Below are 21,186 nucleotides of genomic sequence, written 5' to 3'. Positions count from 1 at the left end.
TTTTGGGGGGTTATATCATGGCACAAATTTGGTCCGTCGCTGCTACCGGGTTAATCTTCAAGCACTCACAACACGGCTATATTTCTTCTCTTTTCACGCAACTCAGAGATTGATTTGTAGCTACGTAAATAACATCCTATAAGCCCTCCCTTCAGTAATTCAATCAACCCTCAAGTGATGGCATTTCTCGATCTTGAAGGCACACAAACATTGACAACTAGATTTCTTGTCTTTTCACGCAACTCACAGATTGATTTGTAGCTACATAAATAACTTCCTATAGGTATCCCTCCCTTCAGAACTCTAATTGACTCTCAAGTGTTGGCGTTTCTCGATCTTGAAGGCACACAAACATTGACAACTAGATTTCTTTATTGAAAACAATGTACAACACCAAGAGTACTATTATAAACATTTGAAGTAGCAGCAGCAAAACCTCAGTCATTAACACTTCCCCTCATGAAGTAGTAGTAGTCGTAGTAGTAGTAGTAGTAGTAGTAGTAGTGGCAACAACTATATAGTGTATCCAGGTCACTCACACACACATACACACACACTCACACACTATCGGTAGGTCGTCAACAAGGATATTATAAAATTTCTCCGTTGAAAATTAAACAGTATCTCCACTAGCTCTTGTACTACTTATACGATAAATTACCTGCAATGTCAGAATACACCTTATGCACCTCGGGCAAACGGGAGCAGAACGTGTGACTGCGGGAAAGAGGAAAACACGAAGAACAAAGAACACGGGAAAAACTGAAACGTCGGCAAACAATCCTAACACAAACACACTGAAATTTTAGAAAAACTGAGACATCAGCAAACAATCCTAACACAAACACACTGAAATTCTAGAAAAACTGAGACATCGGCAAACAATCCTAACACAAACACACTGAAATTCTAGAAAAACTGAGACATCAGCAAACAATCCTAACACAAACACACTGAAATTCTAGAAAAACTGAAACATCGGCAAACAATCCTAACACAAACACACTGAAATTCTAGAAAGACTGAAAAATGGACGATTAAACAAAACGAAGACACTGAAATTCTAATGAGTGTTGATAGCCGAGTTTGTTAAGCTTCCGTATCCTTCCTGACTGACTCTTTTCTTCTCCGGCCAGGCTGTCGTCTACTATCTATAAATCCACCTTGAGGTTAGACTATGTTAAGCCGCCCAGCCCACCAATACACCTCATGGACAGTACACAACAGGACCAACGCCCACTCGATTCTACACTTCAAACTCCTTTTAACCTGTTCATAATTAGTCTTTAGAATTTGCAAACCTCAACTGGAATATGACTCGGTATAGTAAAGGAGAAATTAACTTTGTATCTGCTAATAACAAGTGTTGGAATTGTATCACTAATTACTCTTTAGAATTTGCTTATAAATCTGTTTCTCAGTGGATTAAGTCTTGAAAACCTGTTCCTTGATTAAATAGATTCTCGTTAACCTTTTTCTATTGGATTAAAGCACAATGAATCTGTTTTCTAGAATTGCAAAGTCTCTAAAACCCGTTCCTTAGTCTTAGAAATTTGAGTTGACGTCTTAAAAAACCTGTTCCTTGATTAAATAGATTCTTGTTAACCTTTTTCTATTGGATTAAAGCACAATGAACCTGTTTTCTAGAGTTGCAAAGTCTCTAAACCCCGTTCCTTAGTCTTAGAAATTTGGGTTGACATCTTAAAAAACCTCTTCCTTGATTAAATAGATTCTCGCTAACCTTTTTCTGTTGGATTAAAGCCCAATATACCTGACTCCTAGGGTATCAAAGTCTCTAAAACCTGTTCCTTAGTCTTATAAATTTGGATTATGTCTTGAAAACCTGTTCCTTGACTAAATAGATTCTCATTAACCTTTTTCTATTGGATTAAAGCACAATAAATCTGTTTTCTAGAGTTGCAAGTCTCTAAAACCTGTTCCTTAGTCTTAGAAATTTCAATTGACATCTTAAAAAACCTGTTCCTTGACTAAACAGATTCTCGTTAAACTTTTTCTGTCGGATTAAAGCCCAATCAATAAAACCTGTTCCTTAGTCTTAGAAATTTGAGTTGACGTCTTGAAAAACCTGTTCCTTGATTAAATAGATTCTCGTTAACCTTTTTCAATAGGATTAAAGCCCAATAAATCTGTTTCCTAAAGTATCAAAGTCTCTAAAACCTGTTCCTTGGTCTTATAAATTTGGATTACGTCTTGAAAACCTGTTCCTTGATTAAATAGATTCTCGTTAACCTTTTTCTATTGGATTAAAGCCCAATAAATCTGTTTTCTAGAGTTGCAAAGTCTCTAAAACCTGTTCCTTAGTCTTAGAAATTTCGATTGACATCTTAAAAAACCTGTTCCTTGATTAAATAGATTCTCATTAACCTTTTTCTGTCGGATTAAAGCACAATGAACCTGCCTCCTAGGGTATCAAAGTCTCTAAAACCTGTTCCTTAGTCTTAGAAATTTGGATTACATCTTGAAAACCTGTTCCTTGATTAAATAGATTCTCGTTAACCTTTTTCAATAGGATTAAGGCCCAATATACCTGACTCCTAGGGTATCAAAGTCTCTAAAACCTGTTCCTTAGTCTTATAAATTTGGATTACGTCTTGAAAACCTGTTCCTTGATTAAATAAATTCTCGTTAACCTTTTTCTATTGGATTAAAGCACAATGAACCTGTTTTCTAGAATTGCAAAGTCTCTAAAACCTGTTCCTTAGTCTTAGAAATTTGGATTAGTCTTGAAAACCTGTTCCTTAGTCTTAGAAATTTGGATTACGTCTTGAAAACCTGTTCCTTGATTAAATAGATTCTCGTTAACCTTTTTCTGTTGGATTAAAGCCCAATATACCTGCCTCCTAGAGTATCAAAATTTCTAAAAGCTGTTCCTTGGATTGAAGCTGAATTATTTATAATGTATGAGTCCTATGAACTTGTTGCCTCATGGATCGAAGGGCCATAAATCTGTTTCTTAGTTAATTAAAGTCTCAATAACCCCCCTTATCCACTCATCCCTCCTCATCCCTAATTTAACACATGTAGGGCAGCTGGTCATCATCTGCCTTATCTAGCTAACTAATTTCCCTTCCCTCATATGTTCTTGCAGGCAGTTTCAGTAATGACGTTTATTTTCTATTTCTCTTCTCTCAGTCCCTCCAACATCAGCGAACCACCTCATAATATTCTTTACTGCACCTTTGTAAGCAGCGAATCTACTCTCTACTGTGCAGGATGTGTCAATGAGGTGTTTTTTGCCTTCAACACTCACTAACAAACTAGCAGAAAATAAGTTCATTGATTTGAGAACGACTTAAAGGGCTGTTACACTGGGCAAATTTTCCGTGGATCTTCAGTCAACCCACGATTTCCGTTGGCGTGGTTCTCATATTTCCATGGTTTTCTGACGCGTCCACGATCCTCCAAAGGTACGATAGATATCACTGAAGGATGACGGTATTACTCACCATCATCATCATCAGCAATAACAAGAAACAAATGAGAACCATGTTAACGGAAATCGTGGTTTGACTGAAGATCACGGAAAATTTGCCCAGTGTAATAGACCCTTTACTCTTCACATAAAATCATTGACATATCAGTGAAATAAAACACTCTTTCCTTCATCAACAAATACTGACCAAGGAGGTAAAGCTTCATCCCTGAATATCAAAGAATACCAAGGTTTCAAAAGAGGTAAATTCCACCCACGCGTCCGTCTACAACACTACCTACAAAACGTGGAGACTTCATAGTGATCAGCACCGGCCCCTTCCACCCCAGACGTATGGTTGTCTACTCGTCTACTGGTCTAGCAGAAAAGAGGAAGCAGTAGGAAAGCATGCAAAGGACTGTACTTCTTCACAATAGACAGCTTTCTTAAGGTCCTAGGAGTGGTGAACAAGTATGGAGATTCACGCCTCAAAACACACAACTACCTTCAGGAAAAATATTTTGTTTGCTTGCAGCTAACACTCGCAGCGTACAGCGCACCGCCCACGCACACCCTAGAGTAATCACAGCTTGTAGCCATGACTGATGAGGAATTCGTTTTAAGAATTCTGGATGAACAATGTTACTACATACATCACTAGCTACTTGGGTGTAGGAGTCGCAAATCACTCGTCCATTCTTCAAGATATATCACACACACTTTATATATATACTGCCCGAGGCCCTGCCAATGTACCTACTACTTAGAAACAATAGACTTTACAATCCTATGGTATGATGCAACAGTTAACTTCATTTTTACATCAGGTCTTGAACGCTCTGCAACAAGGGACCGACGGAGAGCGGCCAGCGGTAATATTATATCCACTACGAGAGGGTCTACGATTAAGGTTCAGAGTGTCGTGGAAGGAGACTCGCTAACAAGTAACTAGGTACCTTCAAGTTGGTGAAATCTCAATGTATACAAAATTATACAAGGCTTGATCATGCCCACTGCATTTAACATTAACAACGTCGCAATATATAGTTGACTCGATACTCGGACTCGCAGTTTTCTATCAGTATCTTTATCTTCATTTCCGTGGCGCCTCATTGCTTGGATTCTATGAACGTGGGAGTTATGTTTAAGTAGACGCTTTGTACTGACCTTCTGGGGTAAGTCCTAAACAACTGGCCATTAACCTCTTCAGTACCATGACGCAGTATATGAGTCATTTTCATCTCTAATACTATAGAGACTAGAGTATGTTGTGCTACATGGTCATTGGATTATTCTAAGAAAACAACCAGACCATGGATATGTTATGAGAGGTTTGTCTTTTTGTTACAAACTTCAAACAGTGTATCCAAGTCAAGTACAAAAAAATATATATACCTACTGCATATTGCTTGATAGTGAACGCCTTTCCTAACACTAGCAGGATGTGGCGTGACTGTTTTACTTCTCTTACGGCAAGTAGTTCACATTAGCAGAAATTTTTCAGCTTTTAACCGAAACAAAAAAATATATATGTACTGTATACTGCTTGATAATAAACACCTTTTCAAGCACTATATCCCGATGTGGCGTGAATGTTACACTCTCTTCCGGCAAGTAGTTCACATTAGCGGATGTTTTTAAACTTTATACCTAACCAAAAAATATATATGTACTGTATACTGCTTGATAATGAACACCTTTTCAAGCACTATATCCCGATGTGGCGTGAATGTTACACTCTCGTCTGGCAAGCACTTCACAATAGCAGATATTTTTCAGCATAAACATAACAAAGAGAAATTATTTTACAGCATCGATGAAGAACAATTCCGGCAACTGTCCGTCTCCTGTGATTCAACCTCTCACACACACACACACACACACACACACACACACACACACACACACACACACACAGACAGACACACACACCACATGGCTGTCTAGTCTCTAAAATAGTAAACTTCAACTGAAATATGACTCGGTATAGTAAGGGAGAAAGTAACACTGTATCTTCTAATAACAAGTGTCGGAATGTTATAAAAAATTACGTACTTTTTAAAATTTGTTAACATTAATATGACTTTTCGAGCAGTAAGAACAGAGTTAAGTCTGCCTCTGCTATTGATAAAAGTTGAAATTTGATCACTTATAATTGTCGTAGAATTCTGTAAACATCGAATATGACTTTTAAAATACAGTGAGGGGGAAAAAATTGCTTTGTACCTCATAACAAGTTTAAATTTTATCGCTAAGTTGTCGTTAAATTCCGTAAACGTCAAATATAACTTTTAGAATACAAAGAGAGAGAGAGAGAGAATTACTTTGTACCTCATAATAACAGGTGTTGAAAATTTATTCCTATATTTGGTTTTTAAAATTGTAAACATCAAATATGGCTTTTTAAAATACGGCAAGGATAGAAAACCCTTTGTATCTCCTATTAACAAGTACTGAAATTTTATCACTAAGTTGTCTTTAAATTCCGTAAACATCAAATATGGCTTTTTAGAACAGCAAGGATAGAGAACCCTTTGTATCTCCTATTAACAAATGTTGAAATTTTATCACCAAGTTGTCTTTCAATTCTGTAGACATCAAATATGGCTTCTTAGAGAACAGCAAGGATAGAAAAACCCTTTGTATCTCCTATTAACAAGTACTGAAATTTTATCACTAAGTTGTCTTTAAATTCTGTAGACATCAAATATGGCTTCTTAGAGAACAGCAAGGATAGAAAAACCTTTGTATCTCCTATTAACGACTGAAATTTTATCACTAAGTTGTCTTTAAATTCCGTAAACATCAAATATGACTTTTTAGAGAACAGCAAGGATAGAAAAACCTTTGTATCTCCTATTAACAAGTACTGAAATTTCATCACCAAGTTGTCTTTAAATTCCGTAAACATCAAATATGACTTTTTAGAACCGCACAATGAGGGGAAAAAATATTTGCATCTTCTATTTTGGACTCACAACCCTTGCACTGACACCATACTCAAGTTCACCACACACAATAATCACACAGGAAGTCTCTCAAACAGTAGGCAGCAAATATGATTCTAGTACAGTGAGGGAGGAAAAACTGCATCTCGGAACAACAAATTAAAACTCCATCGTTAACATCGTCCTGACACGCTATACATGAGCTGCCACAACCAACGACAGGCAAGTTAACTGGAAGAGCTCTCGGCTGGTGGATCAAATGTTTCCTTTGGGTCATCGTTGAAGCTCCCAAAAGAAGGCACATGGCTAATCAACAGAGTGAGGTGAAGGACTGTCAAGTCATGTGTGCAGCAGAGCCTGGAGGGGCGAGCAGACTAGCGGCCGTCACCCACACTGTGAATGGGTCTAAGTACAGGAGGTGATGTTGAAAAAAGAACGTCTTTATATTTCTAAACAACCGCCTTTGATAAAAAAAAATCTAGATAACTTTCATGTATTTTTATCTTATCGTAACTTTTTTTTCTGCATTCCCTGACTTTCATTTAAACTACGTCAAATCCTGCGTAACTTCACACATACAAATTCTTCTTATAGTCGATTAAAACAGAGTAACGGTTTCACATTTTCACCGCTGCTGTGTGGATAGGTCAGTGCTCCATAGTTTCGATCATTACGATTACATACGCTGAACAGTACAACCAATTCTTATAATTAATCAAAATGGGGTAATGGTTTCTTATTTCCATTCAGTTTCAGTATGCAAAGGTCAGTTCTCCAGCTTGACCAATCAGGCAGCGACCAGTTAATAAGGTTGGGGTCATTCGGTTTAGCTGTGTGACCTCAGTACTCCTATGTCACAATGGTTCTTGAGCCTCTAGTGGGTACGAGCCCATTACCCCGAGGCACAGGGCCAGCGCGACATTCTAAGAGTGGCGAGTTGCAGGCATTTTTTTTTGTGTACTCTTTTTATTGCCCTTGAGCCGTGTCCTCTGATGTAAAATGAATAAATAAATAAATAAAATAAAAAATCTGATGACCACAGTTCACTTTGCCCAGGAAGCCAACTCGTCCAGGCCGTGATAGACGATGTTAATTCAAATTCGTGATGACGTATTTTACTTTGGACCCCAACGCACTTTCTTGAGATATTTTGATGGTAAATAACCGCACCGCTAATACAAAATACAATTATAAAACTGCAGGACCAACACAACAAACGGAAAACGGAGCCGAGATAACAATTTTGTTTTACAGCTAAAGAAACCGCTCAAGGGCAACAAAAAAAAAAGCCCGCTAATCGCCGTTCCCACAAAGACAAAAGAAATGAGCGGCCGAAAGAGAGGTCAATTTGCATAACAACCGACCTCTCTTTCGTCCACCTCTTTGGATTCTTTTTGAGCAGCGAGTAGCGGGCTTTTTTTATTATTGTTTCCTTTTTTTGTGTCCTTGAGCTGTCTCCTTCGTTGTATATAAAAAAGAGAGACAGATGCAAAAAAAGAAACACACACACACACACACACACACACACCTTCAATATATACCTAATCGCAAGACATACGACTCCATCAAGAAATGCCTCCAGCTAGACCGCACTGCCGATCCATACACGGTTAAATACAGTCTTGCACGTTGAAGAGATAACCACAACACACACACAACAGAAAAGACTGAGTTCTGGAAATATAACATGGCCAACAAAAGTGAGTGACGACCTCTACTATGCACAGCCCCCAGGAAGCAGAGTGCCATTTACACGCTCTGCAGCATCAAGATCAAGTCCAGGAAATGGTTTTATAATGTCAAATCTACTTGTGTTAATGTAGTGTAGTGACTATGCCTGATGAACGAGCCTCCCATAACCCACTTAGCTAGGGGGGTATCTATTTTCTAACACGTCCTCTGCGCGTATCGAAACACACGAGAAATGAATCAAGACCAGGAGAGGGTATTCGCCGGCTGCCTGGGATTGAACCCGTGACCAGCGTGACGAGAGAGCCACTCCCTACCGAGTCGGCCAAAGAGGTCCCCCCTGGCTAAGTGGGTTATGGGAGGCTCGTTCATCAGGCATAGTCGCCGCGCTATATTAAGTCCAGCGAAGATTTACTCTCTCAAGAAGCTCTCCACTGCATGACTTTCCAGCTTACTCTTCAAGACGTGAGGAAGAAAGGCTACAATTTAGAATACAGTAGCTACATAGATGACATAGATTTACAATACAGTAGCTCTCTATGGGAAAATATCACTTATTCTCTTCTGATCAGCCTGCCACTTTACACTCGCACATACGACACTTAACACTCTTACTTATAACACACAGTTCACCTCAGTTTATGACACACAGTTCACTTCCATCACCTTTCAACCTGGAGCTCTCGGAAGAAAATATTGTAATGTGTTTTCCCGTAGCGTCTGAATCTTGAGAAACGATACGTACCGAAACCTTTCACAGTGGTTTGCATATCTACCAAAGGAACTGTTATTTATTTTCGAGACAGATGAGGAACGAAATATATGAGATAAACGAGAGTGGTGTTGCCGTTAACCTCTGGAATTTCGTTTACATGAAAGTTTCCGAACGTGATGTTTACAACTGAAGATTCACATATGCAAATTCTTTCTTTACGTAATCTTTTGGACATGCTTGTTTTCCCTAGTAATATCTTAAGAGTACATGAGTATCTTTAGCTTAGGAATTAAATGTTAACAAGTTCAGTATGAGGAATTATATAATACCATCCTTGTATTTCTTAACTCCTGCATTTGACAATTAAAAAATCTAGGTAACTTTCCATATATTTTCTAGCTTATCGTAACTTTTTTCCTGCATTCCCTGACCTTTATTTAAACTACGTCAAATCCTGCGTAACTTCATACATACAAATTCTTCTTATAATCAATCAGAACAGAGCAACCATTTCATATAACAGACATACCCACATATGCAGCTTCTTTTCAATGGCTGTTTTTCGCATGGGGACGATAACATACTTCATTGACCAGCACCTTGCCACTTTCTACATTTTTCCGAGGGTATGATGACCAGTTCTTATAAAATACTACTACGCTCTTTTTGTCGTAAGGTTGAGTTAGTTCTGGGCCGTAGTGAGTCTTGCGTGTAATGAACATGTAACTCAAATCGACCTCTGAAAAAGCTGTATGAGTGTTAACGGAATATACCAACTTCCTACTTCAAAATGACCAGTTCTTAAAAATGCTACTATGTTCTTTTATGTTGTAAGGTTGAGTTTAATGTTTAGGCCATAGTGAGTCTTTCTTATAACAAACATGTAACTCAAATCGACCTCTGAAAAAGCTGTATGAGTGTTCATGGAATATACCAATTTCCTACTTCAAAATGACCAGTTCTTAAAAATGCTACTATGTTCTTTTATGTTGTAAGGTTGAGTTTAATGTTTAGGCCTTAGTGAGTCTTTCTTATAACAAGCATGTAACTCAAATTGACCTCTGAAAAAGTTATATGAGTATTAACGGAACCTATCAGCTTCCTACTTCAAAATGACCAGTTCTTATAAAATACCACTACGTTCTTTTTGTCGTAAGGTTAAGTTTTCTGCTTGGGCCGTAGTGAGTCTTTCTTATAACAAACATGTAACTCAAATCGACTGCCTACTTCAAAATGACCAGTTCTTATAAAATACCACTACGTTCTTTTTGTCGTAAGGTTGAGTTAGTTCTTGGCCGTAGTGAGTCTTTCTTATAACAAACATGTAACTCAAATCGACTTCCTACTTCAAAATGACCAGTTCTTATAAAATCCTACTATGTCCTTTTATGTCGTAAGGTTGAGTTAGTTCTGGGCCGTCGTGCGTCTTGCGTATAACAAACATGTAACTCAAATCAACTGCCTACTTCAAAATGACCAGTTCTTATAAAATACCACTACGTTCTTTTATGTCGTAAGGTTGAGTTAGTTCTGGGCCATAGTGAGTCTTTCTTATAACAAACATGTAACTCAAATCGACTGCCTACTTCAAAATGACCAGTTCTTATAAAATACCACTACGTTCTTTTTGTCGTAAGGTTGAGTTAGTTCTGGGCCGTAGTGAGCCTTGCGTATAACAAACTTGTAACTCAGATTGACGGGTGAAAAAGTTGGTATGAGTAAAGGAAAGTTTCGACCCACTTCAGACAGCAGAGGAGTCAGTTCAAGGGCATAAAAGATGGTTACAAATGTGAAAGAAAAGCCCGCTGGTCATTCTACGTATTTTGATATTAAACGTTGTGTGTTGATCGAGTCCACTACTTCCAATGTTCAATGTGTCTCTAGTAACTACCAAACAACAACCTCAAACCAAAACCAATCAATCAAAAGGGGCATACACCAGAGGGAGCGTTACCTCACCCACCCTGACCAAAAAAAAACGGAATATAAAGTAAACTAAAATATTGTATAGCCTAACCTACAACAATCCCGAACCAAAATCAATCAACGTTGCCATACACCAGGGGGGGCGTTACCTCACCCACCCTAACCAAAAACCAGTGACCTCAACTATCCGATAACCTAACCTACACAAAAATCGGCAGAATCACCCACGGTTTCAAAAGAGGCACAATACTAAAACACGTGTTGCATTGGAATTCACAATCAACATTTTTATTATCTCTAAAGTCATAGTGTTTGGCGTCCACGAAATCCGAGAGTCGTACAAGCGCCGACCAGAGGACCCATGCAGCTAGGTAGGTTAGGCAGGCCGGCACATTGACCCGACCCCAAACCTCGCTGCTTGACAAGGACTCAGTGTGTTCCTCGTACTCCACATGGCAGCGCATAGTTCACCGTATATACTCAAGGAAACATCTAAAGAGGTCCCTATTCTCAAGCATTTCCAGGCTTACATGTACACTCAAATTTGGTAAGGCTTTTGTCAAGGTTGTTTTGGGTATTGCCATGGGTAGTTTTATGAGCCTAGTGATAGTCTGGCAAGGCTTTCATAGAGGTTGTTGTGGGTATTTCCATGGGTAGTTTTATGAGCCTAATGATAGTTTGACAAGGCTTTCATAGAGGTTGGTGTGTTAGTATTTCCATGGGTAGTTTTATGAGCCTAATGATAGTTTGACAAGGCTTTCATAGAGGTTGTTTTGGGTTGATATTTCCAAGGGTAGTTTGATGAGCCTTGTGATAATTTGACAAGGCTTTCATAGAGATTGTTGTTCCATAGAGGTTGTTGGGTTGATATTTCCATGGGCAGTTTTAGGAGCCCAATGATAGTTTGACAAGGCTTCCAAAGAGGTTGTTGGGTTAATATTTCCATGGGGAGTTTTATGAGCCTAGTGATAGTTTGAAAAGGCTTCCATAGAGGTTGTGGTGTTGGTATTTCCATGGGTAGTTTTATGAGCCTTGTGATAGTTTGACAAGGGTTTCATAGAGGTTGTTGGGTTGATATTTCCATGGGTAGTTTTAAAAGCCTAGTGATAGTTTAACAAGACTTCTGCACTATGAATGTGGAAAAACAGCAATGAGAACCCAACTAATCTCCTTTATGACCTTTGAAAATATTTATTGTGAGAGCCGGAAGCATTTAAGAATATGAACCTCGGTATTTTAAGGGTTTGAAGGTCAGGTTAAAGAGACTGAACTCTACTTGGATGCTACTTTCTAAAGGGATCAAATTCTTTCTTATCGAGTGCATCGCCGCCTTGGAAGATGGTCACCGTTGGGTACACGAGGTCAACTTCAACACAAGAACGCACGCTACCTACATATTTCCTCGTGACGCCTCAAAAAACTCACACAAACTGCTCCGTATAAAGCTACTGGTGTTCACATTGATGATTAAGAAAATATAGGAGACACCAGTAACCTTACCAATGATTAAAAAAAGCTTATTGTTAAAGGAGAACGAACAACTTCACATTTTCAGCCATGCAAAGTCGTGATTATTCCCTATAAGTAAAGCACAGGTATTGACAATCGCCCCGACAAGTTGAACCTTTGATCTCGGGAAGGGCAATTGTTCACGCCGCACACACACGCACGCACTAACACACGCACACGAAACAATAAACGTAATAACTATAAGAGTAGTAGTAGTAGTAGTGATAATTGAAATAATACAAATAATAATAATAATAATAGTAATAATAATAATAATGATAAGCTGAAGTTCTCCTTAGATGGAAGCATAAGTTATCAGAATTTTCCGAAGCATTTAACGAAAGTCCAATGTAGATTTAACCCATTAGCAGTGACGGGCCAAATTTGTGGCTTTACCATGTACCAGCGATGGTCCAAATTTGTGGCTTTACCGTGTACCAACGACGAGCCAAATTTGTGGCTTTACCGTGTACCAGCGACGGGCCAAATTTGTGGCTTTACCGTGTACCAGCGACGGGCCAAATTTGTGGCTTTACCGTGTACCAGCGACGGGCCAAATTTGTGGCTTTACCGTGTACCAGCGACGGGCCAAATTTGTGCCATGATAAAGACCCACAAAACAGATGATACATAAACTGATCACAAATACATTGATACATATGAAATGGTTTGCAAGAGTGATGATTTTTTTCTCCTTTTTCTCGCTTCGACGGACCATTAAGAAACATGGTCCCTGCTTGATGGACTTTATAGAATCACACGCAACAAGGCTCATCATTTATCCATTTCACCAAAGTATAATTTTTCCCAGAACTCAAACTGCATGGATGATCTCAAAATGAATACCAGTTTGAGCGAGACTTTTTCCTTTGCCTGCTTTCAGTAAATGCTAATAGATTAAAGCGATTGGGATGACATGAACACTTGCAAACGATAACTCTGTAAGTGTTGACCATAACCATGATTGTTCCTCTCTATAGAACATTCAAATATAAGAAAAATTTGCCAACAGGAATTTTCTGACCCACTTAATTTAGTCCATCTAAGGTAGAACTCAATTAATATAAGGTAGAACTCAATTAATATAAGGTAGAACTCAATTAATATAAGGTAGAACTCAATTAATATATGTAGTAACACTAGAGATTATAAAGTAAAGCTTACGGTAAATAAACGTCAAAAACAAGAATATATAGTATTAAACCCCAAACCACAACTTAAAGTCTACGAACCTACCGTCAAGAATCTAGAAACTCTACAGATGAATCAACATGGAAGCCTTCAATATCATTCTCCTCGGAAACAAACTCTAGCCTCGTAAAATATGCCTAAGACTGCCTGGAAGTACTGTTCATGCCCTTGAGAATCATTTATATTTGTATTCGCCAACATACTTTGAATTTCAGGGCACGTAACATCATTGATTATTACACTGGTAGCGGAACTGGAACACGGCACATGCTAGCAAATCTTTGGGGTCTCGCGCAAGAACGTTTCGACTTATAACTTTACATGTGTGCTAAAATGCAAGTTACTGGGCTGGACACGTGAAATATAAGTCTAAATGATGAGACTGGCAAGGCAGCTACAGTGAAAACTCAATTATTCTGTGCCTCAGTATCTTCGCCGCACTGAAGCACTGTCACCACCTCCACCGGTCCACTTTTAAACCTTCAAAGCCCGAACAACACTTCTCTCTCATTCCTCGGCAAGCGCTGGACACACACTGCAGGCTGTCGGCTACACAACACCTCAGGCCAGTCACCGTGCCTCGCCCTGCGGTCCTGAGGCTCGTCTCTGCACCTGGCTGCTGTCAACCCTACGCACGGTTCTCTCTGCAACACTGCCTCGAGACACAGCGATCGGTAGTTGATACAAGTTTGACTGTTCGCCGTGCATCAAGTTCCGTCCCATTCTCTGCGTCAAGTACTTATTCTTTTTAACAGTAAAGCTTCCTTAGAAATGTCCTTAAACTTTAAAGTCCTCAAATGCATGCTTGTAATAAAAAATACACTTTGTTGCTTTCTTGATAAGTATCCTAAACTTTGAAGACAGCGCTGCAGATGACAACAGAGGAATGGCAGATGACTCCTAAAGGTGGGCCGAGGAATGGTCCAGGAGGAGTGTGTCTGCTGTCCCTCGCGATGCAACAAGCAGCTCTGAGATCACAAAGTGTTACCTCGCAAGAACAAGGGAGTCTACAAGTACTGAGGTAACCTAAGCACACTACCAACACAGCCCGCGGCCAATGGGAGCTTTGAATGTGCTCGTTTATCCAATACAAGGTTATCAAAATCAAGGATACAGAATGAAAATGTCACCCTTTACAAAAAGTCACCCTTTGAAAACTACCTTCCCCTATCAGTACTAAAAAGTAGGATACATTTCACCAGGAATGGACAAAACAGCGATATTGTCGGATTTTTGTAAGCACACACGACACAAGTTCCTGTCCCTCCTCATCACTGTACTTGGAGATTCCTGCGAAGGCAAACTGAACGGCTGCATGACGAGTGACAACCATCGTGTGTCATATTGCCTGCACGCTGTCCTGGCCGCAGTGCAGGAGTGTGTGACGCTGTGCCCGGCTCACTGGGTCTTGGTAGTGCATGTTTTTACAGCTGTTGTCTGTCATTTAAAAGATCTCCTCAGTCCAATAATTTCAAAAGTGAACCTCAGCAGATTTCTCCTCCATGCACTGAGCCAGAACAGCAACAACATGGCACACTGCTGTCTGGGTGACGGCACCCCAACACACTGCCACAGGCTGCGGCACCAAGCCGTCACGGCCGGTGGGGTTTCTGTCGTGCAGAACACACTGAAGGATTTTGAAATAGTTACCTAATATTAACTTTTGCCCTCAAGGTTGAAGTTTTATTTTATCTCCAGATTTTGTCTGCAGAGCAATGTATTATATTATGTATTGCAGGTTCATGCGTTGCCTGTTGTGTAATGTGAAGTGGAATGGTTGGCAAAGGCACTGGTTAGCTTTCATAAGACCACGCAACTCTAACACAGAGCCTCTGAACACTTTGGAAATGTCACTTATTTGTATTTATAATCTTAAATTTCACCACAGCCCCCTGCCCCAACAGTACCACAGGGCCCACCAGCACCACTGGTGGCTGCCACTGTCAAGGCGGTCAAGGCTTTCAAGGCTGTCAAGGCTGCTCTGCCTCCTCTGGGGCAGCACTGGCTGCTGCCTGCTGTGTCACCAGGACCCACTGTGAGGTCCTGAAACTTTATACACATCACAAGGTTTCAGGCATTCATTCTGTGTGTCTGTGCAATGCACAAACTGGCTGGCGGCACCTTTGGCATCAATATAAGCACAATAAATTTCAAACATTTCTCAGCTTGAGCCAAGAAGTATGGACAGGCTCTTTTTGGTACATTAGTCCCACAGAGTGCCTCTCCTGAAGCTTGTGAAGCAGATGAAGACCTTTCTGTGGGCAGAGGCTGTCTGTGATGCCAGTGACCAAACACAACACAGGGCAAAAAAAGGCACACAGGAAAACAAGCCTCAACTCCCATGTGGGGGGCGGCACACTAGGACCAGCTCCCCATCCCTTGCACCGTGGGTGTGAGGGCTGGGGCAGCAGCACACTGGGGCCAGCCGTGACACTCACTGCTGGTCAGCTTGGTGCTTGGAGAACAACATCCCTAGTCTTCCTGTAAGGTATTGCTAACACAAGCCGTGACTTGTCATTGATGATACTGAGTAACCTTCAAGAAGCATCACGTCAGCAGGAGAAAAATCATCCGGAGCAAAAAGTCAGGCAGTGACTCTACTGATTCGGTGACCTCTGAAGGCTTGACGGCCTCTGAAGTACAGCTGTTGGAGCTCCAGGAAAACATGATGAAATAAAATGTTAAGCCAGGCAGCCTGCACCCTGTCCTGCCCTGAGCCAAGAGCGTCTGGTGATCACTGATGAAATACTGAATAATTTACTACGATATCTCTTATTATTTCCACTTTGCCAACCACAGCACGTCACATTACCAGCAAATCTTGATAACACGATAAGTATGACGAAATATTAAACATTAGCTCAAAATGACCCTAAACACTGTCCCAATCACCACTACGGCAAGGTCCCGTCCCCAGGCTCGGCAAGTCCCGCGGCAGAGTCCGTCGCCACGCTGCAGCGCCTACCTTACAAATTGTTCCCAAAGAGCTTCACAACCAAGGCAGTTTTCATACTGTGATCCTTGGCACATCGCAAATATACTTATGACTACAAATACCAACTACTATCTACTCTCAAAACGGTAAAGAACGAGGACCAACAATCTTCACACTTTGACACTCCGGCGACCAAGAGTTCGGAAACGATGGGTTAGAATTTCACCTGAGTCACCATAAAATTGTTTCCATGATTACTGCTAGACACCAATCTTCCGTAAGGTTGGAATAGGAAAGACAGTCCTCGGGTGAACGTAAATGCTATGTCTGTCCGGTGAAGTTTTGATGCACTGCAGCACGATGACCCCAGGCCGAATGTGCCACCTGGAGGCTGAGAGTCGCGGAGAGTTACCTGGAGACTCGGTGGCGTGAGTCTTGGTGGTTGCAGTGTGATCATGAGCCCCGAAAACTCATGGAGGGTCACTTGACTGTTGTATAGACCTCCATCGCTCGTATCTGAGGACGGAAGGAGTTTAGGGAATGGGGAAAGGAAGAGGAAGGAGTTTAGGGAATGGGAGAAGGAAGAGGAAGGAGTTTCAGAAGTGGGAGAAGAAAAGAATTTAAGAAAAGAGAAGAAAAGGAGTTGAAGAAATGGGAGAAGGAAGAGGAAGGAGTTTCAGAAGTGGGAGAAGGAAAGAATTTAAGAAAAGAGAGAAGGAAAGGTGTTGAAGAAGTAGAAGGATGAGGAAGGAGTTTGAGAAATGAGAGAAGGAAAAATTGGAGAAGAAAATAAGATGAAGAAAAGGAAAAAGGAAATGAGTTAAGGAATGAGAGAAGGAAAAATTGGAGAAGAAAATAAGTTGGAGAAAAGGAAAAAGGAAATGAGTCTAAGAATGAGAGAAGGAAAAATTGGAGAATAAAATAAATGAAGAAAAAGAAAATGAGTTACAGAAATGAGAAGAAAAAATGAGAGAAGAAAATAAGTTGAAGAAAAGGATAAAAGGAGAAACAGAAAGAAGAAACGAGAGAAAGAAAGTAAGTTAAAGAAAAAGGAGAAGAAAGAAACAGAAGGAAAGAAGTTCAAGAAATAGGCAAAAAAAAAAAAAACATAAGAAGAGGAAATCAAGAAAAACGAGAACAGTGAAGAAGCTGCATTAAAATCACACAAAAGACACAAGAAGGATAACAGACCACAAGTAGAGAGATTTCCGAGTTACCAGACAAAATACCGAAAGAAAAACTGGGAGGGAGGGGAAAGGAAAAGAAGAGAGAAATGAGGAGAAAAATATAGGGACAGAGAGGGAGAAAAAAGAAAGGTGGTATGTAGGAGAGCACCAGGGAGAAGCCAAGCGCCGTTAACCGTAAATATCTATAAGATGACAGATGGCAAACACTATTAACAGGAACTACCAAGGACGGAAACTCAACTTCAATCTCCCTCACCTGATTAAAGAGCTCCAAGCACATGAACATAAGTGATATAAGCCATAAGCTGGTACTGGAAGGCCTGCAGCTGCTGGGTAAGCTGGACACATAAATCCCCTTGTTGAAAGAGTCGAATGTCCCGTGGTCTGAGGGATAGTCGTACTCTGAGGAGAGCAATCCACCGTGGACCTGGAATGACATAGTGAGTTATTGATGGAGCTATAGAGGTTATCAGTACTAATACCAATACTAATACCAATACTAATACTAACAGTAATACCAATACTAATACCAATACTACCACTAATATAAATACAAATACTAAAAATACAAGTACGTCAACACAATATCTCACTTATATGGATTCCAGGCTGATCGATACTACTATACTACTATTACCACTACTACTACTACTACTACTACTACTTCTACTACGCCAACACATCGCCTCACCTGTATGGACGCCGGGTTGAAGCCACGAGCAACTGAGTCCTGGGTCCTGAGGATGGAGGTGTAGTTGAAGGGGTCGTCTGAGGGGGAGGCCGAGGGAGCCTTGTGCCGGCTGTCCAGACTCTCCTCCTCCTCATCCGTGTCGTCCTCCTCGTAGTCCTTGCAGTTCTCCTTGTCCGGCTGCACCACCACCAGCGACGTGAGGGGCGTAACGAAGTGGTTCTGGAATGGGACAGTTTAAGTGTTAGCCTGGAGGGATTGTGGGTCGTATTTTAAAACATTTTGTCGGCCAAGTTCACATATTTGACATGGCTTTCGTAGGAGCTGTAGGCCTTTCCAGGGGTAGTTTTATGACCCTGGTGGTAGTTTGACTCTTCTTCTGTGCCATGAACCTTAAAAAACACTCATGAAAAACAGATTGATTCCCTCTTTGACCTTTAGAAATAGTTGATGTGAGAAGCGATGGTGTCTTAAAATATGGTCCTAAGACTGTCTGATGTTAGGTGAAGGATCTCTCTCTCTCTCTCTCTCTCTCTCTCTCTCTCTCTCTCTCTCTCTCTCTCTCTCTCTCTCTCTCTCTCTCTAGGAAAGGAGGGAGCCCAAAGACAATGACCCAAAAATGTCAAAAAAAATCCTCCTTTAATCCTGTTTCTCAAAAGTGGTGAAACAGTTGATAAAAAAAGAAAAGGAAAGAGTGAAAATTAAGAGACAGAATGAAGCCTGTTGTGTCATTGCTCCTTATAAGTGAAGAAACACTTTATTAGCCAAGTAATTCAAGTTTCATTATAAAAATCGCTCTGCCAAGAACTATATTTTCATCACTATCATCATCTTTGCAGTGCTTCAGACCCCTTCAGACCCCTTCAGACCCTTTCCTCACCTCCAGGGCTATAATGAGGGCCTTCTTCTGTGCCGACACCTTCTCGTGCATTCCCCGCGCTGCCTTCTCCTCCATCAACAAGTCCTGGAAAGAGTAAGAGGCTTCAGTATCCGTCTATCGTTGTGTTCGGTCAGTGCTTAAAATACATTGCCGTTCATGAGGTAAATGTTTTCTTGGTAACAGATTTAGGCAGAGGCGGGAATGAAAAGAAGGTTGCGTTTCTATGTTTTGTGTTGTTTTGTGTTTTTATGTATGTGTTATTTATGATTTAATGTACGTATTTTGTGTTTACTGTATATATTTTAAATTTTTGTGTATGTAATTTATGTTTTATTGTATGTATTTTGTGTTTCAATGTATGTATTTTGTTTTTTAATGTGTATTTTGTGTTTTCTGCATATATTTTAGGTTTCTGTGTATAAATTTTATGTTTTAATGCATGTATTTTGTGTTGTATGTATGTATTTTTATCAGCCATACCTTGATTTTTAGGAACGCCCAAAGCCTCTTGATGAAGTTCCTGGGTGTGGGTGCCAGGTGGAGGTGGTTGAGGAGGTGGTGGTCGGGTGGCCCTACGTTGTCCCAGCCCGTCACCGCCATAAAGAATTCGCCGTTCCTGCCCTGGCCGGTGATGTTGGCCCGGATGCTCTGCTGTGTGGCCTGCGTCTGCCCGGACACCACCAGCTCTGTTCCCTACGCACCAAAACACGGCTTAGTTTACACATTATCTTTTTTATTTTATTTTTTACAGTAAAGGAAACAGCTCAAGGGCATAAAAAAGTAAACAATGATGAAAAAAAAGGCCCACAAAGCACTGTTCCTATAGAGAGAGTTAAAAGAGAAATGGTCTAAAGAGAGGTCATATATACAAATAGGATAGTTAAGAGAAGTGGGCTAAAGAGAGGTCAAATATACAGATAGGTCAAATATACAAGTAGGTAAATACAGTAATGCCCTTATAAACAAACTGCCTACCAAATATGGCTTAGTTTACACAGCAATGCCTCTATAAACAAACTGCCAAGGTCATTTTTTTCTGCTTTTCAGGAAATCGCAAAAAACCTCTCATTTCCTAAGTCAGCTGTTTGTGGTATAGGCAGAAAAGTTGATGCATATCTTAGGAAACTCACACTCTAGAATTACAAAGACATGAGGAAAACTTGACTTAGAAATCACAGAAATACGACAAGACAAGTTTGTGTGCGAGGACGGCAATATATCACATCAGGCATTATTTGAAGGTTAGACATGTTCCTCGAGTACTCCAGTTTTCAAGCACTTGCATATCTAAGTCTTGTGAAAGGTTAACATTTAGGCTACACAAGTGATGTAATACGATTTGTACTTTGTGGCTATCTTGCAATATCTTACGCTGAGGGACTTGACTTTTACAGGGGCATATACAGAACTCAATGGCTGTGTTAAAATGCCTTACGCTGAAGTAGTTGTAGACGTGAGCATTGCTGAGGGACTTGACTAAAACAGGAGCATATACAGAACTCAATGGCTGTGTTAAAATGCCTTACACTGAAGTAGTTGTAGAAGTGAGAGTTGCTGAGGGACTTGACTAAAACAGGAGCATATACAGAACTCAATGGCTGTGTTAAAATGCCTTACGCTGAAGTAGTTGTAGACGTGAGTGTTGCTGAGGGACTTGACTAAAACAGAGGCATATACAGAACTCAATGGCTGTGTTAAAATGTCTTATGCTGAAGTAGTTGTAGACGTGAGTGTTGCTGTGGGACTTGACTTTGACAGAAGCATATACAGTGCTCAATGGCTGTGTTAAAATGCCTTACACTGAGGTAGTTATAGAAGTGAGTGTTGCTGAGGGACTTGACTAAAACAGGAGCATATACAGAACTCAATGGCTGTGTTAAAATGCCTTACACTGAAGCATATACACTTATACAGTACTTTAATTGTGGCTATAGTACAAAGTCTTATGCTGAAGTAGTAATAGTAGTGTGTTAAAATGTCTTACGCTGAAGTAGTTGTAGAGGGACTGACTAAAACAGGAGCATATACAGAACTCAATGGCTGTGTTAAAAATGCCTGCTGAAGTAGTTGTAGACGGAGCATTGC

At 40.3% G+C, this 21,186-nt stretch overlaps 1 protein-coding gene across 1 annotated transcript in view; it reads right to left on the bottom strand.

Annotated features, from left to right (window-relative positions):
- Positions 1 to 354: 354 nt before the first annotated feature.
- LOC127001082 (inter-alpha-trypsin inhibitor heavy chain H6-like) overlaps positions 355 to 21,186 on the bottom strand; it is a gene marked incomplete at its 5' end in the record, with an annotated part of 204,296 nt that continues 183,464 nt past the window's right edge. Inside the window, 11 exons of the mRNA XM_050865254.1 lie at positions 355 to 1,501; positions 1,772 to 1,802; positions 2,044 to 2,354; positions 2,488 to 2,752; positions 2,794 to 4,637; positions 4,782 to 4,993; positions 5,131 to 16,862; positions 17,790 to 17,960; positions 18,225 to 18,443; positions 19,102 to 19,185; positions 19,582 to 19,794. Of these exons, the coding sequence (XP_050721211.1) occupies positions 16,827 to 16,862; positions 17,790 to 17,960; positions 18,225 to 18,443; positions 19,102 to 19,185; positions 19,582 to 19,794 (723 nt within the window). The remainder of the gene's footprint in view (positions 1,502 to 1,771; positions 1,803 to 2,043; positions 2,355 to 2,487; positions 2,753 to 2,793; positions 4,638 to 4,781; positions 4,994 to 5,130; positions 16,863 to 17,789; positions 17,961 to 18,224; positions 18,444 to 19,101; positions 19,186 to 19,581; positions 19,795 to 21,186) is intronic.

Source organism: Eriocheir sinensis, chromosome 20 (genome assembly GCF_024679095.1).
Source record: "Eriocheir sinensis breed Jianghai 21 chromosome 20, ASM2467909v1, whole genome shotgun sequence".
NCBI classification, from domain to species: Eukaryota; Metazoa; Arthropoda; class Malacostraca; order Decapoda; family Varunidae; genus Eriocheir; species Eriocheir sinensis.
Note: the sequence above shows the minus strand (reverse complement) of the source record. Positions and strands in the feature narration are given on the sequence as shown.